At 30.5% G+C, this 20,482-nt stretch overlaps 1 protein-coding gene and 1 long non-coding RNA gene across 3 annotated transcripts; one reads left to right on the plus strand and one right to left on the minus strand.

Annotated features, from left to right (window-relative positions):
- Window positions 1–7,690: 7,690 nt before the first annotated feature.
- On the plus strand, window positions 7,691–10,742 carry LOC140037352 (uncharacterized). Of its 2 annotated transcripts, none has more exons than XR_011841279.1 (2): window positions 7,691–7,897; window positions 10,437–10,742. It is a non-coding gene; the product is annotated as an uncharacterized lncRNA (long non-coding RNA). The 2 variants fall into 2 exon arrangements; XR_011841280.1 differs by having other exon boundaries at window positions 10,454–10,742.
- Window positions 10,743–12,014: 1,272 nt separating this feature from the next.
- Window positions 12,015–13,055, minus strand: LOC113729342 (ubiquitin-like-specific protease 1A). Its single transcript, XM_027253649.1, has 6 exons — window positions 12,948–13,055; window positions 12,770–12,862; window positions 12,541–12,672; window positions 12,350–12,459; window positions 12,200–12,269; window positions 12,015–12,080 (listed from the first exon to the last, which is right to left on the minus strand). Exons 1-6 carry the CDS (start codon window positions 13,053–13,055, stop codon window positions 12,015–12,017), a joined length of 579 nt encoding a protein of 192 aa, XP_027109450.1.
- Window positions 13,056–20,482: the final 7,427 nt, after the last annotated feature.

Consider the following 20,482-nt stretch of genomic DNA (forward strand, 5'->3'; position numbering starts at 1 on the left):
TAACTCTACTTCTTTATCTCTTTTGATTTCTGCTGCTTCAACATCCAACCCACAATCTAGTATTTCAAAATGTAGGTTCACATTTGAGGCATTACCATACCTATCATACATTTTACACAACATATCCCTGGACAATTTCCTTATCTCACAATTTTTAAATATGGCAACGTTGTTACAAGTATTGACAGTTTCTAGTTCCCATATGAATATACTACCAAAATGCAATTTTATAGTAATTCTTTTTGAAGTTGTCATTATTTTGAAAGCCTGCATTAGAAATAGTGAAACACATGATAAGAAAAAAACACAATCTAATTAAGAAAAGGACATATAGTATATTACAGACTTCAATGTATCACATAATGGCCATCATGCCGACAAGCAAGAATTAGTTAATGGCCAAATTGCCAAAACTTTATTGGCAGCCAAATCGCTCTATATTATGGACAACCAAACCACCCAAATCTGATGCAACTCTGACACTAATCAACATTTTTCTAACTAACAAAACCATATTTTACCCATATATAGCTGAAATTCTAGTGATTTTAGAACTCCCTTATGCAATTTTTTTACCCAAATCTTAACGCTTAAGTTCAATTGTAGCCGATAAAACACTCTATGCTTAAACATGATAATACAAGTTATCCCAAAGTAGCAAAATTTTAAATTAATCAACGCTTAAGCATCATAATCACTGATTAATTAGATTTCCAATGCCCGATAGTTTCTATTCAAAATGCTCAAATGCATCTCATATGCTAAACTGATGTCAAAAAACTTACCAACCACAGCTAGGGATGTAATCGAGCCAAGTCGAGCTCGAGTATTGCTATACTCGAACTCGACTCGACTCATATGTACCTAGGCTCGAGCTCGATCGAGTCCAAAAAATCGTAACTCGAGACTCGACTCGAAGAATTCCCTTTAAACTCGAGACTCGACTTGATAAGGCTCGACTTTTAGTCAATCCTTATCAAGTCGAGTCTAATCAAGTTTTTTGACTCGACTCGAAAAAGCTTCTGAACCTTATTTTCTTCCCTTTTTCAAGACATTTTTTCCTTTTAGGTCTTTCTACAATTATGTTATTATTTTTTTGCCACTATGAAATTTTATTATAAAGAAGAGTATTGTAAATTCAGTATAAATTATACCCATAACGGTCATTTTATAATTATAATACATATATATTATTTAAATACACCCCAACTCGACGAGTAGCTCGAGACTCGGTTCAAATTCGGTCAAACCGAGTTCAAGCCAAGCCATTGACCGAGCTACTCGCGAGTAGCTCGACTCGCGTACATCCCTAGCCACAGCAATAGCTTTTGTGATACGCTTTCACAGCTACTTTTGGATCTTCAATGGTAGATCTAGGGCTTTAATTTTGTGGGTTAAAATTTTCTCTCCTTCATTCGTCGGTCCTTTTTCTCTCTCTTCTGGTGACAAAGACTAGAGTAAAGGAAAATCTGACTTCATCTGCTCCCCTTTTTGTATTTATATTAGGGTAATTTGGACATTTTACAAACGAATCGTTATGATGGGTGCTTTCCGTCTGTTTGACACTTCAACGCAAACCGAAGGGGGTTTATGTATAGCTTTTAGAATCATTGGGGGGTTATGTGATTTTTCTGGAAACCACAGGAGGAAAAATGTAATTTGCCCAAAAAAAAAATAAAACAACAAGTCATTGAGACCTTTTTCATAGAAACCATCATATATTTCATGTTTGTAAAGAATATTAACAAGGTCAGTATTGTTAATTGATCTCCTCCTCCTCAAAATTCCTTTAAAAATTTTTTTTGGTGGTTAAGAAAAGTGCAAGATTATGCTGTTTAAAGTCATGCACATGTCATGACTAAAATTTGTAACTAAAAGTCGTCTAAATTAATTTTTCATACACTGATAATGTATACACTATTAGTTTTGGATGGATGACAATTATGTAAAATTTGAATTTGAAATTCAACTTTCGTACATACATCATAAATCTAACGTGATAGTGTATACACTTTTAATATATAAAAGTCATCCAAATATATCATTACATATCATGACTAAAAGTTGCAACTGAAGCAGTCCACCAAGGTCCACAAAACTAACTTTGTAGTTTCACTCAATTCTTAAAGATCTGAAAAGAAAAACAACAACCCAATAACCAATTTCCTATCTAGTTACCTCAAGTAGCAAAGCATCGCTAAATCCTATGCTGCTACCAACCCAGCATCCACCGCCAATACAGCTCTTTTGCACTAGTTTAAGGCATGTACGACTAAACCTATAATCTGATACAGTAATTCGGTGACTTGAAGTACATGTCTCTTACTATCAGTCATGAAATAATTTTGTCGCTCCCTTTTTGCCTTTGGATTTTTTATGTGATACATAATCTTAGTCTTACTTGAACGTTTGAATTAGTTCCATAAATGATTATCACTCCAACCCCCATATAGATGTCATTTTTATACCACAATATATATATATATATATGAAAGTATTTTTTTAATCAACCATTTTATTCTCCTAAATGGCATGCTTAATTGAAAAAAATCCAAACAATGTTCTCTCTACTCTCAACCCTCTCTCCACTATTCTTCCTCCATAGGAAGGAGATTTTGGCATTAAGCCAAGGTCTCTCTCTCTCTCTCTATATATATATATGTTTTTGTTTTATATTTAATAAAATCTTTTCAAGTATTCTAGTGAGAGTTTTCTTCTTTCCTAAACTTTTCTAGTTGGAGGTTTGTTTTAGTTTTTGTTATTTTTTGTTAGATCTAAGAGTTTTTTTCATATCTCTATGTTAGATTTGAAATTTTTTGGGTCTTCATCTATATGTTAGATTTGGAATTTCTTAAATCTTCTCATTAGATCTCAGCATCAGTTTTGAACTTAAACCAGTTGGATAACATATCTAAGGGAATAGACATGCACAGATATTTATGGAGTAACTCGTTCAATTGGTTAGATTTGATGGCTTGTGATTTATTGTGTAATCTTTTTTGTTTTGTAACTATGTTAAATCTAATAATTTTTTAAATCAAATATATTTGTAACTGTTATGACACAACTAAAAGTGTGGATGTCCCTTTGTATTCCCAAGAGAATTAATTCATGATTTATGGCTACATTATGTATAGAAGTTACAATCCATAAATCTGTTCATATAGTGGAGAAACCGTTTCATAGGTTTCTTCATATTCTTGTAGTAATTGGTGTTTAATAGGATTGATGTACCTTTAATCTTGTAGTACTTATATATAGAGGTACATTGACACCCTTTGTGAGGACTTTTGTATTTGTTGGAATATAAGAATACCATTCTCTATTTCTCTACTTTTTTCTCTAATATCTTCATTCATACTATAGTAGTTTATTAGTTTTACAACATGTTATCAGCACGAGTCTCTACTTTTGAGCAAAAGGTGAAAACAAAGGCTCTACCTTGAACAAAAGTGAAACACAAGATTTTGCCGAAATTCTGACCGTATCTCTTCAAGTGACTTCTGAGGTAAATTTCTAACTCAAAAACTTATTTTAATTTCTTATGGCTAATCTTACAAAACAAGGGTTCGTACCTTTTGATATTTTTGAAAAAAATTATTTATCATGGGTATTGGATGTTGAAATTCATATTGAGGCAATGGGTCTTGGTAATACTATTATTGAAAAAAATGAATTCTCAAACCAAAACCGTATCAAAGCTATGATTTTCCTTCGTCATCATTTAGATGAAGGATTAAAAATAGAGTATCTTACTGTCAAAGGTCCTCTTGTCTTTTGGCAAGATTTGAAAGAAAGATTCGACCATCTAAAGTTGGTCGTTCTTCCAAAAGCCCGATATGCTTGGTTTCACTTACTGCTACAAAATTTTAAATCTGTCAATGAATATAATTTAGTCATATTCAGAATTACTTCTCAATTATCATTATGTGGCGAAAAAGTCACTGATGAAAATATGTTAGAAAAGACATTTTCTACTTTTCATGTCTCTAACATGCTCCTGTAGCAGCAATATCAAGAGAAGGGATTTAAAAAATATTCTGAACTTATCGCATGTCTTCTCTTGGTTGAATAAAATAATGAATTATTGCTGAAAAATCATGAGTCCCGACCAACTGGTGCAAGTCCATTTCCTGAAGCGAATGCGACTCAATTTCAAAATTCTAGTCGAGGTCGTGGACGTGGCCGTAGCCATGGACGCGTTCGTAGTAGATTTGTGCCCCGTGAAAATTATAACCGTAGCAAATAACAAAATATTTTTCAAAAGAAGAAAAATAACTACAATCAGAAAAATGGAGAAAAAAAAGTTTATGAAGAAAAATGCTACTGGTGTGGTATGGTAGATCATTGGTCCCGTAAGTGTTGTACGGCTGAGCATCTTGTTGACCTCTATCAAGTTATCATTGAAAAAGAAAGACAAAAGTGTTGAGATAAATTTCATTGATCAAAAGAATAATTATGATGATGGTGATGATGCCGATATGACACATCTCGATGTAGCTGATTTTTCTGATCATCCTGAAGATGTCAACAAATATCCCATGATTGTTTAGATATTTTTATGATGCTTTATATCTTTCATGTAATTTTCTATCCATTGAATATTTATTTTCACATCTTTATTAATATTTATTTTTGTTTGAAATTTTCTTCCTGAAGAAGAAATGGATGTCAAATATTTGGGATTAAATAATGGTGATGATGACATTTGTCTCATTAATAGTGCTACTACGCACAGCATATTGAAAAATCAAAAATATTTTTCTTGTTTGAAAATGGGAGAAACAAATGTTAATACCATTAGTGGTAGTGCAAAATTGATTGAAGGTTCCGGAAGAACCACTCTATTTCTCCGTGAAGGGACTAAAATTATCGTAAATAATGCACTACTCTCTCCCAAGTTTCGGAGAAATTTATTGAATTTTAAAGATATCCGTGAAAATGGATATCATATCGAGACAATGACTGAGACAAATGGTGAATTTTTATTAATCACAAGTATCATTTCTAGGCAAAAATGCATAGTAGAAAAATTATCTTCTTTTTCTTCTGGTTTATATTATACACAAATTAGTGCAATTGAAATTCATCACCTAGTAGACCAGAAGTCTACTTATCCCAATGATTTTATGGTTTGACATGATCATCTCGGACGTCCCGAATCTATAATGATGAGACGAATAATTGAGAATTCACATGGCCACTCATTGAAAAATTAAAAAGTATTAAAAGCCAATGAATTCTCTTGTGTTGTTTGCTCTCAAGGAAAATTAATTATTAGACCATCACAAGTTAAAGTTGAGACTGAATCCCCTATATTTCTAGAACGAATTCATGATGATATATATGGACCTGTAAATCCACCATGTGGACCATTTCGATATTTTATGGTGATAATTGATACATCAACTAGATGGTCACATATATGTTTATTATCTACTCGTAATCTGGCGTTTGCGAGATTGCTTGCTCAAATAATTAAATTGCAAACACAATTTTCAGATTATCCAATAAAGCAAATTCTTGTAGATAATGCTGGTGAATATTCGTCACATGCTTTTGACGATTATTGTATGTCCATTGGAATAACTATTGAATATCTTGTAACTTATGTTCACACACAAAATGGTCTAGCCGAATCATTCATTAAACGGTTACAATTATTTGTTATACCATTGTTGATGAGGTCTAAACTCTTCATCTATTTGGGGATATGCTATATTACATGCAGTAACACTTGTGAGAATTAGGCTGACAAGTTATCATACTTATTCTCCCTTACAATTAACTTTTGGTTATGAACCCAATATTTCTCATTTACGGATATTTGGTTGTGCGGTTTATGTTTTAATTGCACTACCCCAACGCCGTAAATTGGACCCCTAAAGAAGATTAGAGATATATGTCGGTTATGAATCACTTTCAATCATTAAACATATGGAATCATTAATAGGTGATTTATTTACTGTAAGATTTGCAGATTGTCATTTTGATGAATCAAATTTTTCGATATTAGGGAGAGATAAAAATCAATCGAAAAAGAAAATTATTTGAAAAAATATCATTGAATTTCCTTGATTCCCGTACTAAAGAATGTGAACTAGAAGTTCAAAGGATTATACATTTACAAAAAATTATAAATCAATTACCGGATGCATTTAATGACTCCGAAAGAGTTACTAAATCACATATTCCTGCTGAAAATGTTCCAATTAAAATCGATGTCCCTGAAGGACAAATTACAAGTGCTAATGAATCTAAAACACGCCTAAAACGTGGGAGATCTCTTGGTTCCAAAGATAAAAATTTTCGAAAGAAAAGAAGAATAGATGAATCAATAATTAATGACAAAATTCAACCTTCTGAAGAGATCGCTCCTAAAGAGCCAATTCTTGAAGAGAATGAAATTATAGAAAATTCAATAAATTTTATCACTTCAAGAAAAAGTTTGAACCAAAAAGAAATTAATTATTGATAGTATTTTTGCATATAATGTAGCAATTGATATTATGACAGAGGACGAGGATCATGAGCCTAGATCGGTTGATGAATGTCGACGTAGAAATGATTAGTCAAAATAGAAAAATGCGATCCAATCTGAATTGAACTCACTGGATAAAAGAAAAGTTTTTGGGCTTGTAGTCCAAACACCTGAAGGTGTAAAGCCAGTAGGATATAAATGGGTATTTGTGAGAAAAAGAAATGAGAAAAATGAAATTGTAAGGTAAAAAGCAAGACTTGTAGCCTAAGAATTTTCACAAAGGCTTGAATTTGATTATGATGAAACGTATTCAACTGTAGTGGATGCTATCACATTTAGATATCTTGTGAGTTTTGCAGTACATGAAAAACTAAATATGCGTCTAATGGACGTCGTTACTGCATATTTATATGGAAATCTTGAAAATGATATTTATATGAGAATCCCCAAAGTATTCAACATGCCTGAAGCACGCAAATCAAATTCTAAAGATATTTATTCTATTAAATTACAAAGGTCTTTGTATGGTTTCAAACAATTTGGACGTATGTGGTATAACCGCCTCAATGAATGTCTAACTAAAGAAGGTTATACCAATGATCTTGAAAATGATATTTATATGAAAATCTCCGAAGTATTCAACATGCCTGAAGCATGCAAGTCAAGGACAATGCTACAGTGCCTATAGTTATGGTAACGATGTTAAGGAAACCTACTATTACAGGTTTCTATTACCTTTAGTGACAAATCAAATTTTTAGTGACTTTTTAAATATTATATTAAAATAATTAATATTAACTTTAGTAAGCTTTTAATTAACACTAGTAAGTATATGACTGAAAGATAAGTTTTAGTCAAAAATAGAAATTTACCCTTTCAATAATTTAATTTACTTATTATTTGACAAATGTTACTTTTGTTTAATTTAAACTTACTAATACTAAAAGTAAAAAGTTTACATATTAAAGTAAAAAAATAATCGGTTTCTGAAAAACGGTTTGGATTTTCATATCTCTCTAAAGTTTGCTTCCCTTCTTTTTGTTTTCTTCTCACCTCACGGAAGATTGTAGAAATTTTTTCCTGGAAAAGGAAGGAGTACGATCATCATCTTATGGAACGGGATTAGCTTTAGCTAAAATTTAGAAAATTGATCAAGCGGGCTAAGCAATTCTATCATATCTTCAGGCTGAACTCTTCTGGTAGGTTTCATGCCTCAGTCTCTTTTTCTGCCTTTTACTAAGCATTGATTCTCATTTCGGTCAATCAATTGGCCTGCCTAGGCGCGGAGGAAAAGCTAAATATGCTTTATAGATAGCACAGGTTCAGGAGAAAGGGTTTCCCCAATATCAGACACAACAAAAGGGTTAGCAACGGTGGTAGCCAACCAAAGAGCATATGAAAAATAGCGGTGACGAGGTTAGACCATCATGTTCTCTTGAAATCGTTTGATTATATTGCTGTAATTTATTTATATTTCATTTGTTTTGTTTGTCAAGATTTTCTTGCGAAATCAGGGCTGAGAATTTGAAGAATTTATTGCAATTTTGGGGTTGAAAATGTCCGTTGAAACATCTAGGAAATGGTTGTAGTTTTGATTGTCTACGGGTAAAATATGCTTAATAGCCATATGAAACATCTAGGAAATGACTTGAGACTAGGCGTTTAAGTTAAATGTGATTAATTTGGGAATGCATATAAGATGTTCGGTGAAATGTCAAAGAGAAATTTGTATGTTATGATTGCTACTCTGTGCGGGTGTGAAAATTAAAAGTTCTAATTGCCAAATGGACTGTTACTATAGTTACTCAATTCCCAGTTTTACTTGGTCCTAGGAATCTTCACCGAAGAGAGAATGACATCTTACACTTCATCAATTATGAGAACTTAGCTTTAACAGATCTAACTCACTACACACCAATTGCATAGTATATATAGGCTCAAGAAAATTTGTAGTGCAAGGAATAATGACATATTCATTTCATACATTGAGTTTATATATATCTACGCCAAATGGGCAAAATATAAATCTCGAAGAAGTTATAACAAAGTTATGAGCATTTCAATCATAGAATTGTGTGGCAAACTCATTGGTTTTATATGAAGTTTAACATCTTGGATGTGCAAAAAGGTCGTAGTCTGATAAAGTGTTATCAATCGTGCTCGATATATTCTTTATTTAATATCGAATAATTTCTTCTCACTCAAATGTCGACTAACTTGATATAAATTATTTCTTTAATTGGACAACATGGTTTGTACATGGATATTTAAATTCAGGATTACACTTCATGTTGCAACTACAAAGACATTTTGAGATATAAATTTTTCTCTTTTTTTTTTCTTTTTTACCCCTAAGCATTGTGTGGATTTCTTTTTTGGGAAGCAAATGACAGCTCCTTCCCTTAATCTTGTAGTGTTGTTGATATCACACTATAGAAAAGGACAAACTAAATTAAATTATAAAAAAAGGAACAAACAAACTATTCTTGTAAATAGTCCTAAGCTATCCCCATTTCATTTCAACACCGGTATTTTGTAGAAAACTTTAAAAACTGGGTTTTGATTTTCAGTTTGGGGGACAAAATACAATTGATTCTTAAACATTTTAATATTTTTTATTATAATAGGATTTTTGATAACTACCATTGACTTTGTCTCTAATAATTTCGTAAGCACATTCTTGGCATATATACATAATCATAATTTATAGTCTTTTAGGGTCAACTTTCAGAAGCAGTCAAATGATTCGATATCTGTAAGAACATTCATAAAAGAGCAATAATGAGGACATAAAAGGCCATAAGAACATCCATGCACGTATCATTACATGGGATAGTGGTTGGAGAAAATGCCAATAATTTGCTTTCTCGGGTTGCTTTGAAATGAATAATTTGCAATACTATTTCAGAATCTCATGGGCTCAACTCTCAAGAGCCACCAAGTCAAGTGGGATTCTTTAGTTGTTTGAATCAAGGTATACATGCCGGAATTTAGCCCCAAAATAAATAAATAAATAGCAGTATATGCCTTGCATGTGACTGCAATTAGAAAGTTGCTAATTAATTTATTCAATTTTGTCTTCTTGAATTCCTCTAAAAGAAGGAAAAAATAAAAGAAGTGTTGGATTCAGAATCCGGAGAGCCAATGGCTTATCTGATGAATCTCAGTCAAGCTCGGGGAATCATATAGGATGTATTAACTAACTAATCAGAAAAGGTTTTATGCGAAGAAAATTGTACAAATTGCTGTTAACCTGAGCCATCTATATGTGTACCGCATGCAAATATTCTCAATACCATGGGGACTAGAACAAAATTGGCAAGGAACCCCAAATAAAGAGGAAACCAAAACGTCTATTCAACTCGAGAAAGCAATTCAAGCAGCTCGAAGATTCAGCAATTCAAGCAGCTCGATTTGGTGCGTTATGTGCATTAAATAATCAAATGTGTTTTTATGCAGTTAAGACACAGCAAAGATATGATGAAGCTAGAGACTGCATTATAAATTCAACATCTCGTTTCAAAAATCTTTGGGTGAATGATGCTCATCTAGTACATAAAGGTAAACAAAAGGATAATATGATGGATGAGTCCATGAAGATGAGTGCTTTTGATGTTCGTGATCCAATTGTTGTTGCTACAAAGGGACAAAAGGCAAAACAGTCCACTCACAAGCGAAAGCGAAGACGATGCAAAAATTGCAAGTAATCACCTACTCTTAAAATTGACTTATTCTACGGTTAGAATAGCTTTGCAAAACCAGATATGAATGAGCAATGCTAAATTTCATCCACTCATTGGCTTGATGTTAGAAGGCCAAAAATGTTACTTATATATGTACACTTCATATACTCCTTTATAAATTCAATCTTTTTGTTTATGGGATAGAGACATAAGCCGATGTAAGCATCAAATGATTGATTTTCCTTATGATGATATACTATGATTCTCTGCAGGCTGTTGCTTCTTTCAGATTAATCTAGTTGCTGCAAGTGCGGTTCATTATAATTAGGCTGGAATTCCGAATTTTAAGGCCTGAGGTGGAAGAACACGTTGCATGGAAACTTTAAATCTAGCATTGCATTTCAATGTAAGGAGGTGAAATTCTATTTTCTAGTGACTTGTTGGTCAATTTGAATTAGATGGACCTTTGTTTACTCCAAGTACTAAATAAATAGGCGAGTAGATTCATTCTGATGCTCAAAATGAGCCGTTTTCTCCTATTTTGAAATACCAATTTCATATCAAATGTCTTGTGCATGTGGATTTTGTTGTTTACTTCAAATTGGACTGGTTTACTTGATCAGCAGAACTCGAAAAGGAACTCAGATACTCATGTTATACAATACTCAGCACACGGTTTTTTAGGCTTTAAACTGGATAGATCCCGGAAAACTTGAAGATGTGTTGTGGAAGTGGTGCGACTGCTATGCTATCTTAATAGTCTGCAATTTCCTTCTACGAAATAAGCACGACATGAACTTTCCCTTGGAGTTTTTTGCTGTGTTAACCAAGTACCTGGGCGTTTATGTGCTTTGCTTGTATCCATAAAGCAGGAATTTCGAAACTCTGGAGCTTGCGAAATGAGTTTTTGAGTTTGAAACCAAGCATATGGTTTGTTTCTATTTGTGATTTGAGTTCAGGAGGATGCCCTTACCATATTAATGGCGGTGTAACATCCATTCTGTTGTAGGAGCACGTACTCTTTTTTTATTTCTGCGAGCATTAGAAGTTTTTACTCCTAAACGAGTGTATCGTTTCGACCAAAAAAAAAAAGTGTGTTGCGATGTCTATATAGGCTGACGACAGTTTTACGAGAGAGCATTGGCCTTTGTGAATTTAAGTGCTGCGATTTCCTCAGTAAGCCCTTACTAGAAGTCCAAACAAATAGTATCTTCCAACTTCCTCTACGAATAAACAACTAATCCACCTTTCTATTTAATGACAATCTGCCATTAGGAATAATGGGACAAACTTTTTGCTAGGTACCTGCCTCATATTAAGTTAATTCCTGCATCCCTAGACACAGAAGAACCAAGCTGCTCAAATTAGTGGTTGTCATATGCACTCGAGAGAACACTGCTTCTCTCTTCAAATATAAAGCACATTTAGTAAGATAGGATAATATTCTATCTTCTGATTCCCAGCTTGAAGCTAATTACTTTTCTTATGAATAAGGATGAATTCAAACAAAAAGCTCAATAAGAGACGTACAGTTACAACATGGAAAAAAAATACTGAATAGTAAAAAAAATTTGATAAACTCCAAACACATTACCGAGACAGCCGTTCTGCTAATTCTCCATGGCTTTTAAGCACATTTTAAATTATTAAGAATAACAGTTATGAAAGTGCTCATAACACAATTATGAGCACATACTTACTAAATACGATACTCCTTATTAAATACGTTCTTCTGCCTTATTAAGTACTTGTTATTCAGCTAGAAATAGCAAAGATAAATTAGAATTTTTCCCAACTATGAATACTTTCATTGTTCATCTTCTCTGCAAATGATCTTGTAGAAGAAATCCTCATGCATTCTTAGGGTGTAGGACCAATTCCATTGCAATGTTAAAACGTTCAGTCTCGGATTGAAACTAAAAATTCATGACACCATAATAGAATTAGCGAGTTAACCATGCAAGTAAAGATAGCAGTTTATTGACATTTAAAATTATTCACCACAAAAAACTCATATTAAATTATAAAACTATACCATGATTGAACTCATTTGTTCCACTTCAGCTGACTTCATGAAATTAATAACGTATACACCACAATCATTGCTGCATGTAAACCAATCATCACAATAAATGAAAGAAGAGATTCCAATGCACTGCACAATAACATCATTAATGAAAGTTACCCATTCAGCTGTTTAGGAATGTTAGGAGATTCGTCAAATTCAAATGACGATGCCTGAAACTTGTACTTATTCGCAAATTTGTGTTGTAGTACAGTATCAAGATCTTGCACCTATTATCCAAAAATAAAATCCCGATTGTAACACAAAATACCCATATCATTATTTGCTACACAACTTAAAAGGATACTTACTAACTTCCTAACCACAACACCTCGTTGCTTTGTTGAATTAGGCAACGAATCCAGTATGTAAACTTTCTTTTTAACAAAGTCAACTAGTGTGCAATACCAATGTTGGTTATCTTCATTTATTGGCACAAATATCTGCAAGAACATGTATAGTTTAGGAAGATAATTACTTAACTAAAATTAGTTTAAAACCCAAGAAAAATGCATAAATTTTAAACATTATTTAACGAACCTTCTCACACATCTCAATGTTTCCTCCATATCTATCAGCATCAAAATATATTGAAGTAGTTGTAAGGTCAGGTTCGGCATTTTGTAATTTGCACTGCACAATTTTACCGAAATTATAAAATTTTCAAAAACATATGCATTAATGACAACCATAATCCTTTAATGATATGTCAACATACCGTGAAGAAAGTTGGCATGTACCATGTGTTATATGTTTGATCTTGATGGTCATGCTCAGAGTCTAACCGGAGCATGTTTGCAACAAGATTGATTGGCTGCAAGCACATTACAATTCACCTCTACCCCTTACAATCAACATATGTTGGATAGTATATCTACCTTAAAAAATCAAGTTTTTAAGCATTAGAAAACTCACACTTTCAGTAAGCCAGGATCTCGGTTTCAAGCATGCCAGATCACTCCTTGAGGCAAACTCCTGTCCATTGTGCACAATTGGTTCGCTGCAAATAATTGTTAATTGAGTCTACAATTAATAACAATGATAATGCTAAAATAGTTGTTATGAAAAATCCACTATTGTCCTTCAATATATTACTGCTGATTATATTTTTCGTTAAATATGTAGTCCAGGATTCTCGCTTTATCACTGGAAAACTGCTGCAATATATACTCTTCATCTAATATTCTTTCTTGCCCTGCAAGCTGTTTAATAAACCATATGAAACGTAAAAATTATTTCAAACATGTATCATAAAGATGTAATATGTTAAATGTATCATTTGAAATGAAACAACCATATTATATACCTTGTCTTCAATCTACATATTCTGTTAATGGTTAGTATATATGAAATTGTATTTTCCATTTGTAGAAAAATAATATGCATTTTATATCTACTAACGAATAAATTACTGATGTTTTGAACAAATCAAACCTAAACTCATGTTGTGATATGTATATAGTTGCTCACATTTATAGTTTTGCCATCATCCTTTCTTCCCATTTGCTTTGTAATACTGCAAATTTCTTTTGATTACATTTAGGGGTGGCAATTTCCGACACGAACTTAACACGAAATTAATGGGTTCGGATTGAGGTTTCACGGGTTCGGGTCATAATCAAGCCGAATCCGATTTACCCGAAAAGAAAACGGGTTGAAGTCAGGTCAATCCATGGGTGATTTGATAAGCCCCGATAACCTGCTTACGAATTAAAAATTATGTTATCTAACTTTCCTAAGTTATTCTTTTTTTCCAAAGGCATTAATCATTTAATCCTAAATGAATTTATTTAACTTGTGTGAAATTGAAATTATTATATTTGGACAAATAATGTATTATATTATTTTTTACTTTTATACTGTTTTAATTTATTCTATATTTGTTTTGAGATAAAATACTTTTACAGTGTTTTAATTTATTTTAGATTCGGTTTGGGATTATTTATTTAAATTTTTATTACTTGATTATGTAATTAGTCTTGTGCAAAATTGGTTTTATTAGAAATTACAGTGATAAATTAATAAATTAAAATTAAGTTTCGGGTCATTCGGGTCGGCCTGTCAACCCACCAACATGAAATTTTTTTATTCGGGTCAGATATCCTAACCCATTTCGGGTTGGTAGGTTAGGTTCGGGTCAGCGAGTTTTCTATTATACCCCGTCTCAACCCGACCCACCAATCCGATTTGGACCCGATTGCCACCCCTAATTATATTGGTAAAAAAAATAATATATTTTACAAATTATTCCAATGTATTTGGAAAATGTTACTAATTTCATTACAAATTATGAAATGTAATCACGGTTTACTAATTTTTTACTAAACATAAATACTCCACACAAAAGAAAAAGATATTTGACTTTGTTTTACTTTGATTAGAAAAACTTGTGGTAGTAATAACGAAATAGTGAAAGTGGTGCAAATTTCAAATCAACAACCAATGTACACTTAATTACGGTAATTTTTTAGTTGATTAGACTAATATATGCCATAAAGTAGTAAGATTTGATCATTTATAAATTGACAATTTTAGCAGTTTATATACCATTAACCTATAAAAATTATGATTATTATAAAATGACATTTTAAAATAATTTACATACTATTTGCCAATTAAAAGTAAGTTTGATAAAAAATGTGCATATAAATCCATATTGTGAATGATACAAAATATATTTGAAACTCACGAAACTTAATATATGGGTAAATTTACTATAATTTTAAAAGATTACGCGACACTAGTACAACTTTACCTTTTATACTTGTGACCTAGAAAATAAATTTATTAAAACCCATAACATTTATAAATGATACATACATTTATTAAAATGCTTAAAACACAAAACATTTATGAATGAAACATACAATCATGTATTATACATTTACGTTACCAACAACTACTAACTATAATATAAAAAATCATAGCACTAGTTTAAATAAACTTCCTAATTCTTGTTTCATATAAGTTTCTTTAAGTAAAATAGTAAATTTATGCTACAAAGTACAAACTAGTAAGTTTTGATGATTAACCAAATTTACTATTCTATCAACAAGATTTACTATTAATCTATAAAAACTTACTATTACTTGAACTAAACTTACTCTCCAAAAACTAAGTTTCGAATATAGAGTAATAATTTATAGTTAAAAAAAAGTAGTTTTCATTTTTATTTCGATTTACTTTTTGAGACATAAATAGGATAACACTTATATGACCATTTTCGATTTACTTTTAGCGGCCATTTGACTATTTGATAGGCCTATCCACCTAAATAGGATAACACTTAAAGATAAGAAATTAAGTTTCCCATCTAAAATAGTAAGTTAACAGTAATAAATTAGTAACTTTTAAACTGCAAAATGTAAATTGGAATAAATATTAAACTTACTTTTTAAATAAATAAATTACTACTTTATATCCCAAACTTACTTTTTAGAGTGTAAGTTTAATTCAAGTAATAGTAAGTTTTTATACATAAATAGTAATTCTTACTGATAACATGGTAAAATTGATTAATAATCAAAACTTACTGATTTATGAGACACATGCACTATTTTACTTTAAAACATATTTCAAACTAGTATTAGGGAATTTATTTGAAATAATGATAAGATGTTTTATTAATGATTAATTCTTAGTACCTTAGTTAGTAAGTACTCATAATATACATGTATAATACATGATTATAGTTATCATTTAAAAAAAATTTGTTTACATATTTTAAAATACTATGAAAAATAGTTTGACTTTTCACATAATCTCGTAAAATATGTAATAAAATTTTGTCGTATTATAAGTTTTTAATCATTTTCAATTTTTGAAAAGTTTGAAAGTTTGGATAACAATAACAACAAATCTTCCTAGTTATATATAGAATATTACTTGTTTATATATCAAAATTTTTATAAATGAACACCTATGAATATAATAAGATGATAAAGTTTTAATAAATTTACGTTTGAGTCACAAGGAATAATAAGAGTAAAAGCCTAAACAAAATGAGAAATAATATAATAATAAAAATGATAAAATTAGTATAACATTTAATATAAGAAAATCAGTATGATCTGGATTTTTTTCCTTGGGAAATTGTTCATAAGAATAGGATCCAATAATTATAAATGAAAATCACATGCATATATAATCTATTGTATAATTTAAATTAAATTTAGTTCATGTATAAAATGGTCCTAAAATAATTAGTACACAATGATACAATGTTATTTTAACAACAAAAATTTTTTTTTTACTAAAAGTCTGAAATATCCATGACATACGTATGAGGAATATTTTACCATATTTGTATCTCACATCTAATCATGAAAGTTAATTTGAGAAAAAATATTTTTGACAATAGAACTATTTTGAATTTAGTCAACAAGTTTAGATTTTTTAAACAATAAAAGTGAAATATTATGGGAACTTAGTTGTTTATTTTCCCATAATTAAAAATTGCTATATTTTAGCAATTGTTGCCATTGACTTTTCATTCTGTAGACTAATTTTTATCAATGCAATATTAGTTTTATTAGCAATCATTGCGGTTCCATTGATCCGAGAATGGGCATTTTATTGCTATTATTTTATATCTAAATATTTAACCTAAGTAATAAAATAAATAATAGCTACTTAAAAAAAAAAAGGAAATTGGTGTTCAATTGATTGTGGTGTAAAATATTAATATACAATTAACTAGAGTTTGAAATGGAATTAAATTTATTTAGTATTTTACTGCTAACAACTTTGACCCCCCCATTTAATGGTTAAACAAAAAATAAAAGAGACGTAGAGACTGTGAATGGTTCTTTAGTGTGAAAAAGGAAAGTTCTTCTAAACTAATGCTGCATAAAATTTTGGATGCATATGAAATTAGAAATGTGATAACTTTGCAATTCATTTTCATTCATGATGAATTTCTTCGATTCTATATAGAATTGCAATTTTTTTCGTTCAGCATGAAAACGTTCTTTTTTTTGTCATATTGATGGCTTTTGCTTTTAAGATTATCTACATGTCGGTGGTTAGTATTATTGACAAGGTTAGAGGTCATGGAAAATGTTACTAATTGTAGGAGAAATTATGTATTGTAAAATTGGTTTAATAATTTTCTATTAAGCATAACTATTGCATACAAAAGGAAAAGATATTTGATTTTATTTTGCTTTGATTAGAAGAACTTGTACTAGTAATAAAGGAAATTTCAACTCAACAATCAATGTGCACATGATTACAGTAATTTTTTAGTCATTTAGACAAATATATGCCATAAAGTAGTCAGATTTAGTCATTTGTGAATTCATAATTTTAACAGTTTACATAAAATTCATCTATAAAAACTTATGATTATTATAAAATGACCTTTTATAATAATTTACTTACCATTTGCCAATAAAAAAAAGAGTTTGATAGAAAACATATGGATACAAATCCATAATGTAAATGATGCAACGTATGTTTGAAAGTCACAGAACTTAATATATGGGTAATTTTACTATAATTTTCAAAGATTATGCTATGTTAATACAACTTTAATTTTTATACTTGTGACCCAGAAAATAAATTTATTAAGATTTTACCATTTTATTAAATTCATAGGCATTAATATATGAAAATTGCGTACCATTTTATTATATTCATAGGTGTCCATATATGAAAATTGTGATGTATAGATAAGTGCAATTCTATATATAACTCGAAAGATTTGTTGTTATTGTCATCCAAATTTTCTAACCTTTCACAAATTCAAAAATAATTCAAAATTTATAATATGACAAATTATTCTTACATATTTTATAAGGTCATATGCAAAAAAATAAGTTTTCATAGTATATTTAAAATGCTTAAAACATATAATATTTATAAATGATACGTACAATTGTGTATCATACATTTACATTACGAGTAATTACTAACAATAATACTAAGCTTCAATTATTAATAAAAAATCTTAGCATTATTTCAAATAAACTTCCTAATACTTGTTTCATATAAGTTTCTTTAAGTAAAATAGTAAATTTATGCCACAAACTAGTAAGTTTTGATGATTAACCATATTTACTATTCTATCAACAAGATTTACTATTAATCTATGAAAAACTTACTATTATTTGAACTAAACTTACTCTCCAAAAAGTAAGTTTCAGATATAGAGTAGTTATTTATTTCAAAAAAAAAGTAAGTTCCATATTTATTCAAATTTACTTTTTGAGACATAAAAGTTACTAATTTCTTGAGTAAACTTACTATTTTTAATGTAAAACTTACTAACCATATTTTTAGGTACTATTTTATTTAGATGACCAGTACAACAGGTAATCAAATGGTCGCTAAAAGTGTTTTTACCTGTTATATCAGGTAAAAACAGTTTCGTTACCATAACGCTCGTTACTTCAGACTTTTCCGCAAGTCAAATCCTAAAGATATTTATTCTATTAAATTACAAAGGTCTTTGTATGGTCTCAAATAATCTGGACGTATGTGGTATAACCGCCTCAATGAATGTCTAACTAAAGAAGGTTATACCAATAATCCAATATGTCCATGTGTTTTTATCAAGAAAAATAGATCAAATTTTGTGATAATTGCTGTATATGTTGATGATCTAAATTTGATTGGAACTTCTGAAAAAATTCAAAATAGTGTTGAATATTTGAAAAAAGAATTTGAGATCAAAAATTTTGAAAAAACAAAATTCTGCCTTGGTTTACAAATTGAGCATTTGAAAAGTGAAATTTTTGTCCACCAAACTACTTATACCCGGAAAGTATTAAAGCGATTTTATATGGATAAAACACATACATTAAGTACCCCAATAGTCGTCAGATCACTAGATTTTAATAAAGATTTTTTTAGACCACGAGAGGAAAATGAAGAGACGCTTGATCCTGAAATATCATATCTTAGTGCAATTAATGCACTAATGTATCTTGCTAATTGTACAAGACCTGATAAATCATTTGCAGTGAATTTATTAGCAAGATTTAGTTTCTCGCCCACAAGACGACATTGGAATGGTATTAAATATATTTTTCGCTATCTCCAAGGAACAATTGATCTTGGTTTATTTTATTCAAATAAATCCAAACCTGAATTGATTGGTTATGCTGATGCTGGGTATTTATCTTACTCGCATAAAGCAAGATCTCAGACTGGTTATCTATTTACATATGGAGGTATAGCTATTTCTTGGCGATCTACAAAACAATCATTAGCTGCCACTTCATCGAATCATGCTGAAATAATAGCAATTCATGAAGCCAATCGAGAATATGTTTGGTTAAAGTCAATGACCCACTATATTCGGAAGAGTTGTGAGTTATCCTCCGAAAAAGAAAATCCTCTAACTATATTATATGAAGATAATGCAACTTGTAAACCCAATTGAAAGGAGGATATATTAAAGGAGGTAGGACAAAACATATTTCACCAAAATTCTTTTTTACTTATGATTTGCAAAAGAATCATGAAATTGAGGTGCAACAAATTCGATCAGATAATAATTTGGCAAAGTTATTTACCAAGGCATTGCCGACTGCAATATTCGAGAAATTGGTGAAGAATATTGAAATGCGACGATTAAAAGATCTCAAATGATGTTTACATTAGGGGGAAAAATTAATACACAGGAATAGTGTACTATTTTTCCTTCACTAGGGTTTTTGTCCCGATGGATTTTTCTCTAGTAAGGTTTTAACGAGGCATATTCTTTGTGTAATGAACATCCAAGGGGGAGTGTTATGAAACAACTAAAAATGTAGATGCCCTTTTGTATTCCCAAGAGAATTAATTCATGATTTATGGCTATATTATGTATAGAAGTTACAATCCATAAATCTATTCATGTAGTGGAGAAATAGTTTCATAGGTTTCTTCATATTCTTGTTATAATGGGTGTTTAATACGATTGATGTACCTTTAATCTTGTAGTACCGATATATAGAGGTACATTGACACCTTTTGTGAGGACTTTTGTATTTGTTAGAATATAAGAATATCATTCTCTATTTCTTTCTCTAATATCTCCATTCATACTATAGTAGTTTATTAGTTTGACAACAGTAACATGTTCTGTGCATTTTATGTCATTAGTGCAACTTGTCAAATCAGCTTTCTTTAATATGCAAATCGTGCTGGACAATTTCGAGCTCCTTTATTAATAATATTGACTTCTTTTTACAGAAAAAAATTGAAAAAAATTAATGAGTTAATGAAAATTTGGGTTTTACCCATTTTCGCTTCTAACTCTCCACC

Source organism: Coffea arabica, chromosome 2e (assembly GCF_036785885.1).
Source record: "Coffea arabica cultivar ET-39 chromosome 2e, Coffea Arabica ET-39 HiFi, whole genome shotgun sequence".
Taxonomy (NCBI): domain Eukaryota; kingdom Viridiplantae; phylum Streptophyta; class Magnoliopsida; order Gentianales; family Rubiaceae; genus Coffea; species Coffea arabica.

What these genes read in the sequence shown, in the direction of transcription:
- LOC113729342 (XM_027253649.1), bottom strand. Translation starts at nt 13,055, where the DNA reads ATGTGCTTGCAGCCAATCAATCTTGTTGCAAACATGCTCCGGTTAGAC. An exon ending in GTGTTGTGGTTAGGAAGTTA is followed by an intron (nt 12,460 to 12,540) that starts GTAAGTATCCTT and finishes TTTGGATAATAG; the next exon opens with GTGCAAGATCTTGATACTGT. An exon ending in AACAAATGAGTTCAATCATG is followed by an intron (nt 12,081 to 12,199) that starts GTATAGTTTTAT and finishes ATGAATTTTTAG; the next exon opens with TTTCAATCCGAGACTGAACG.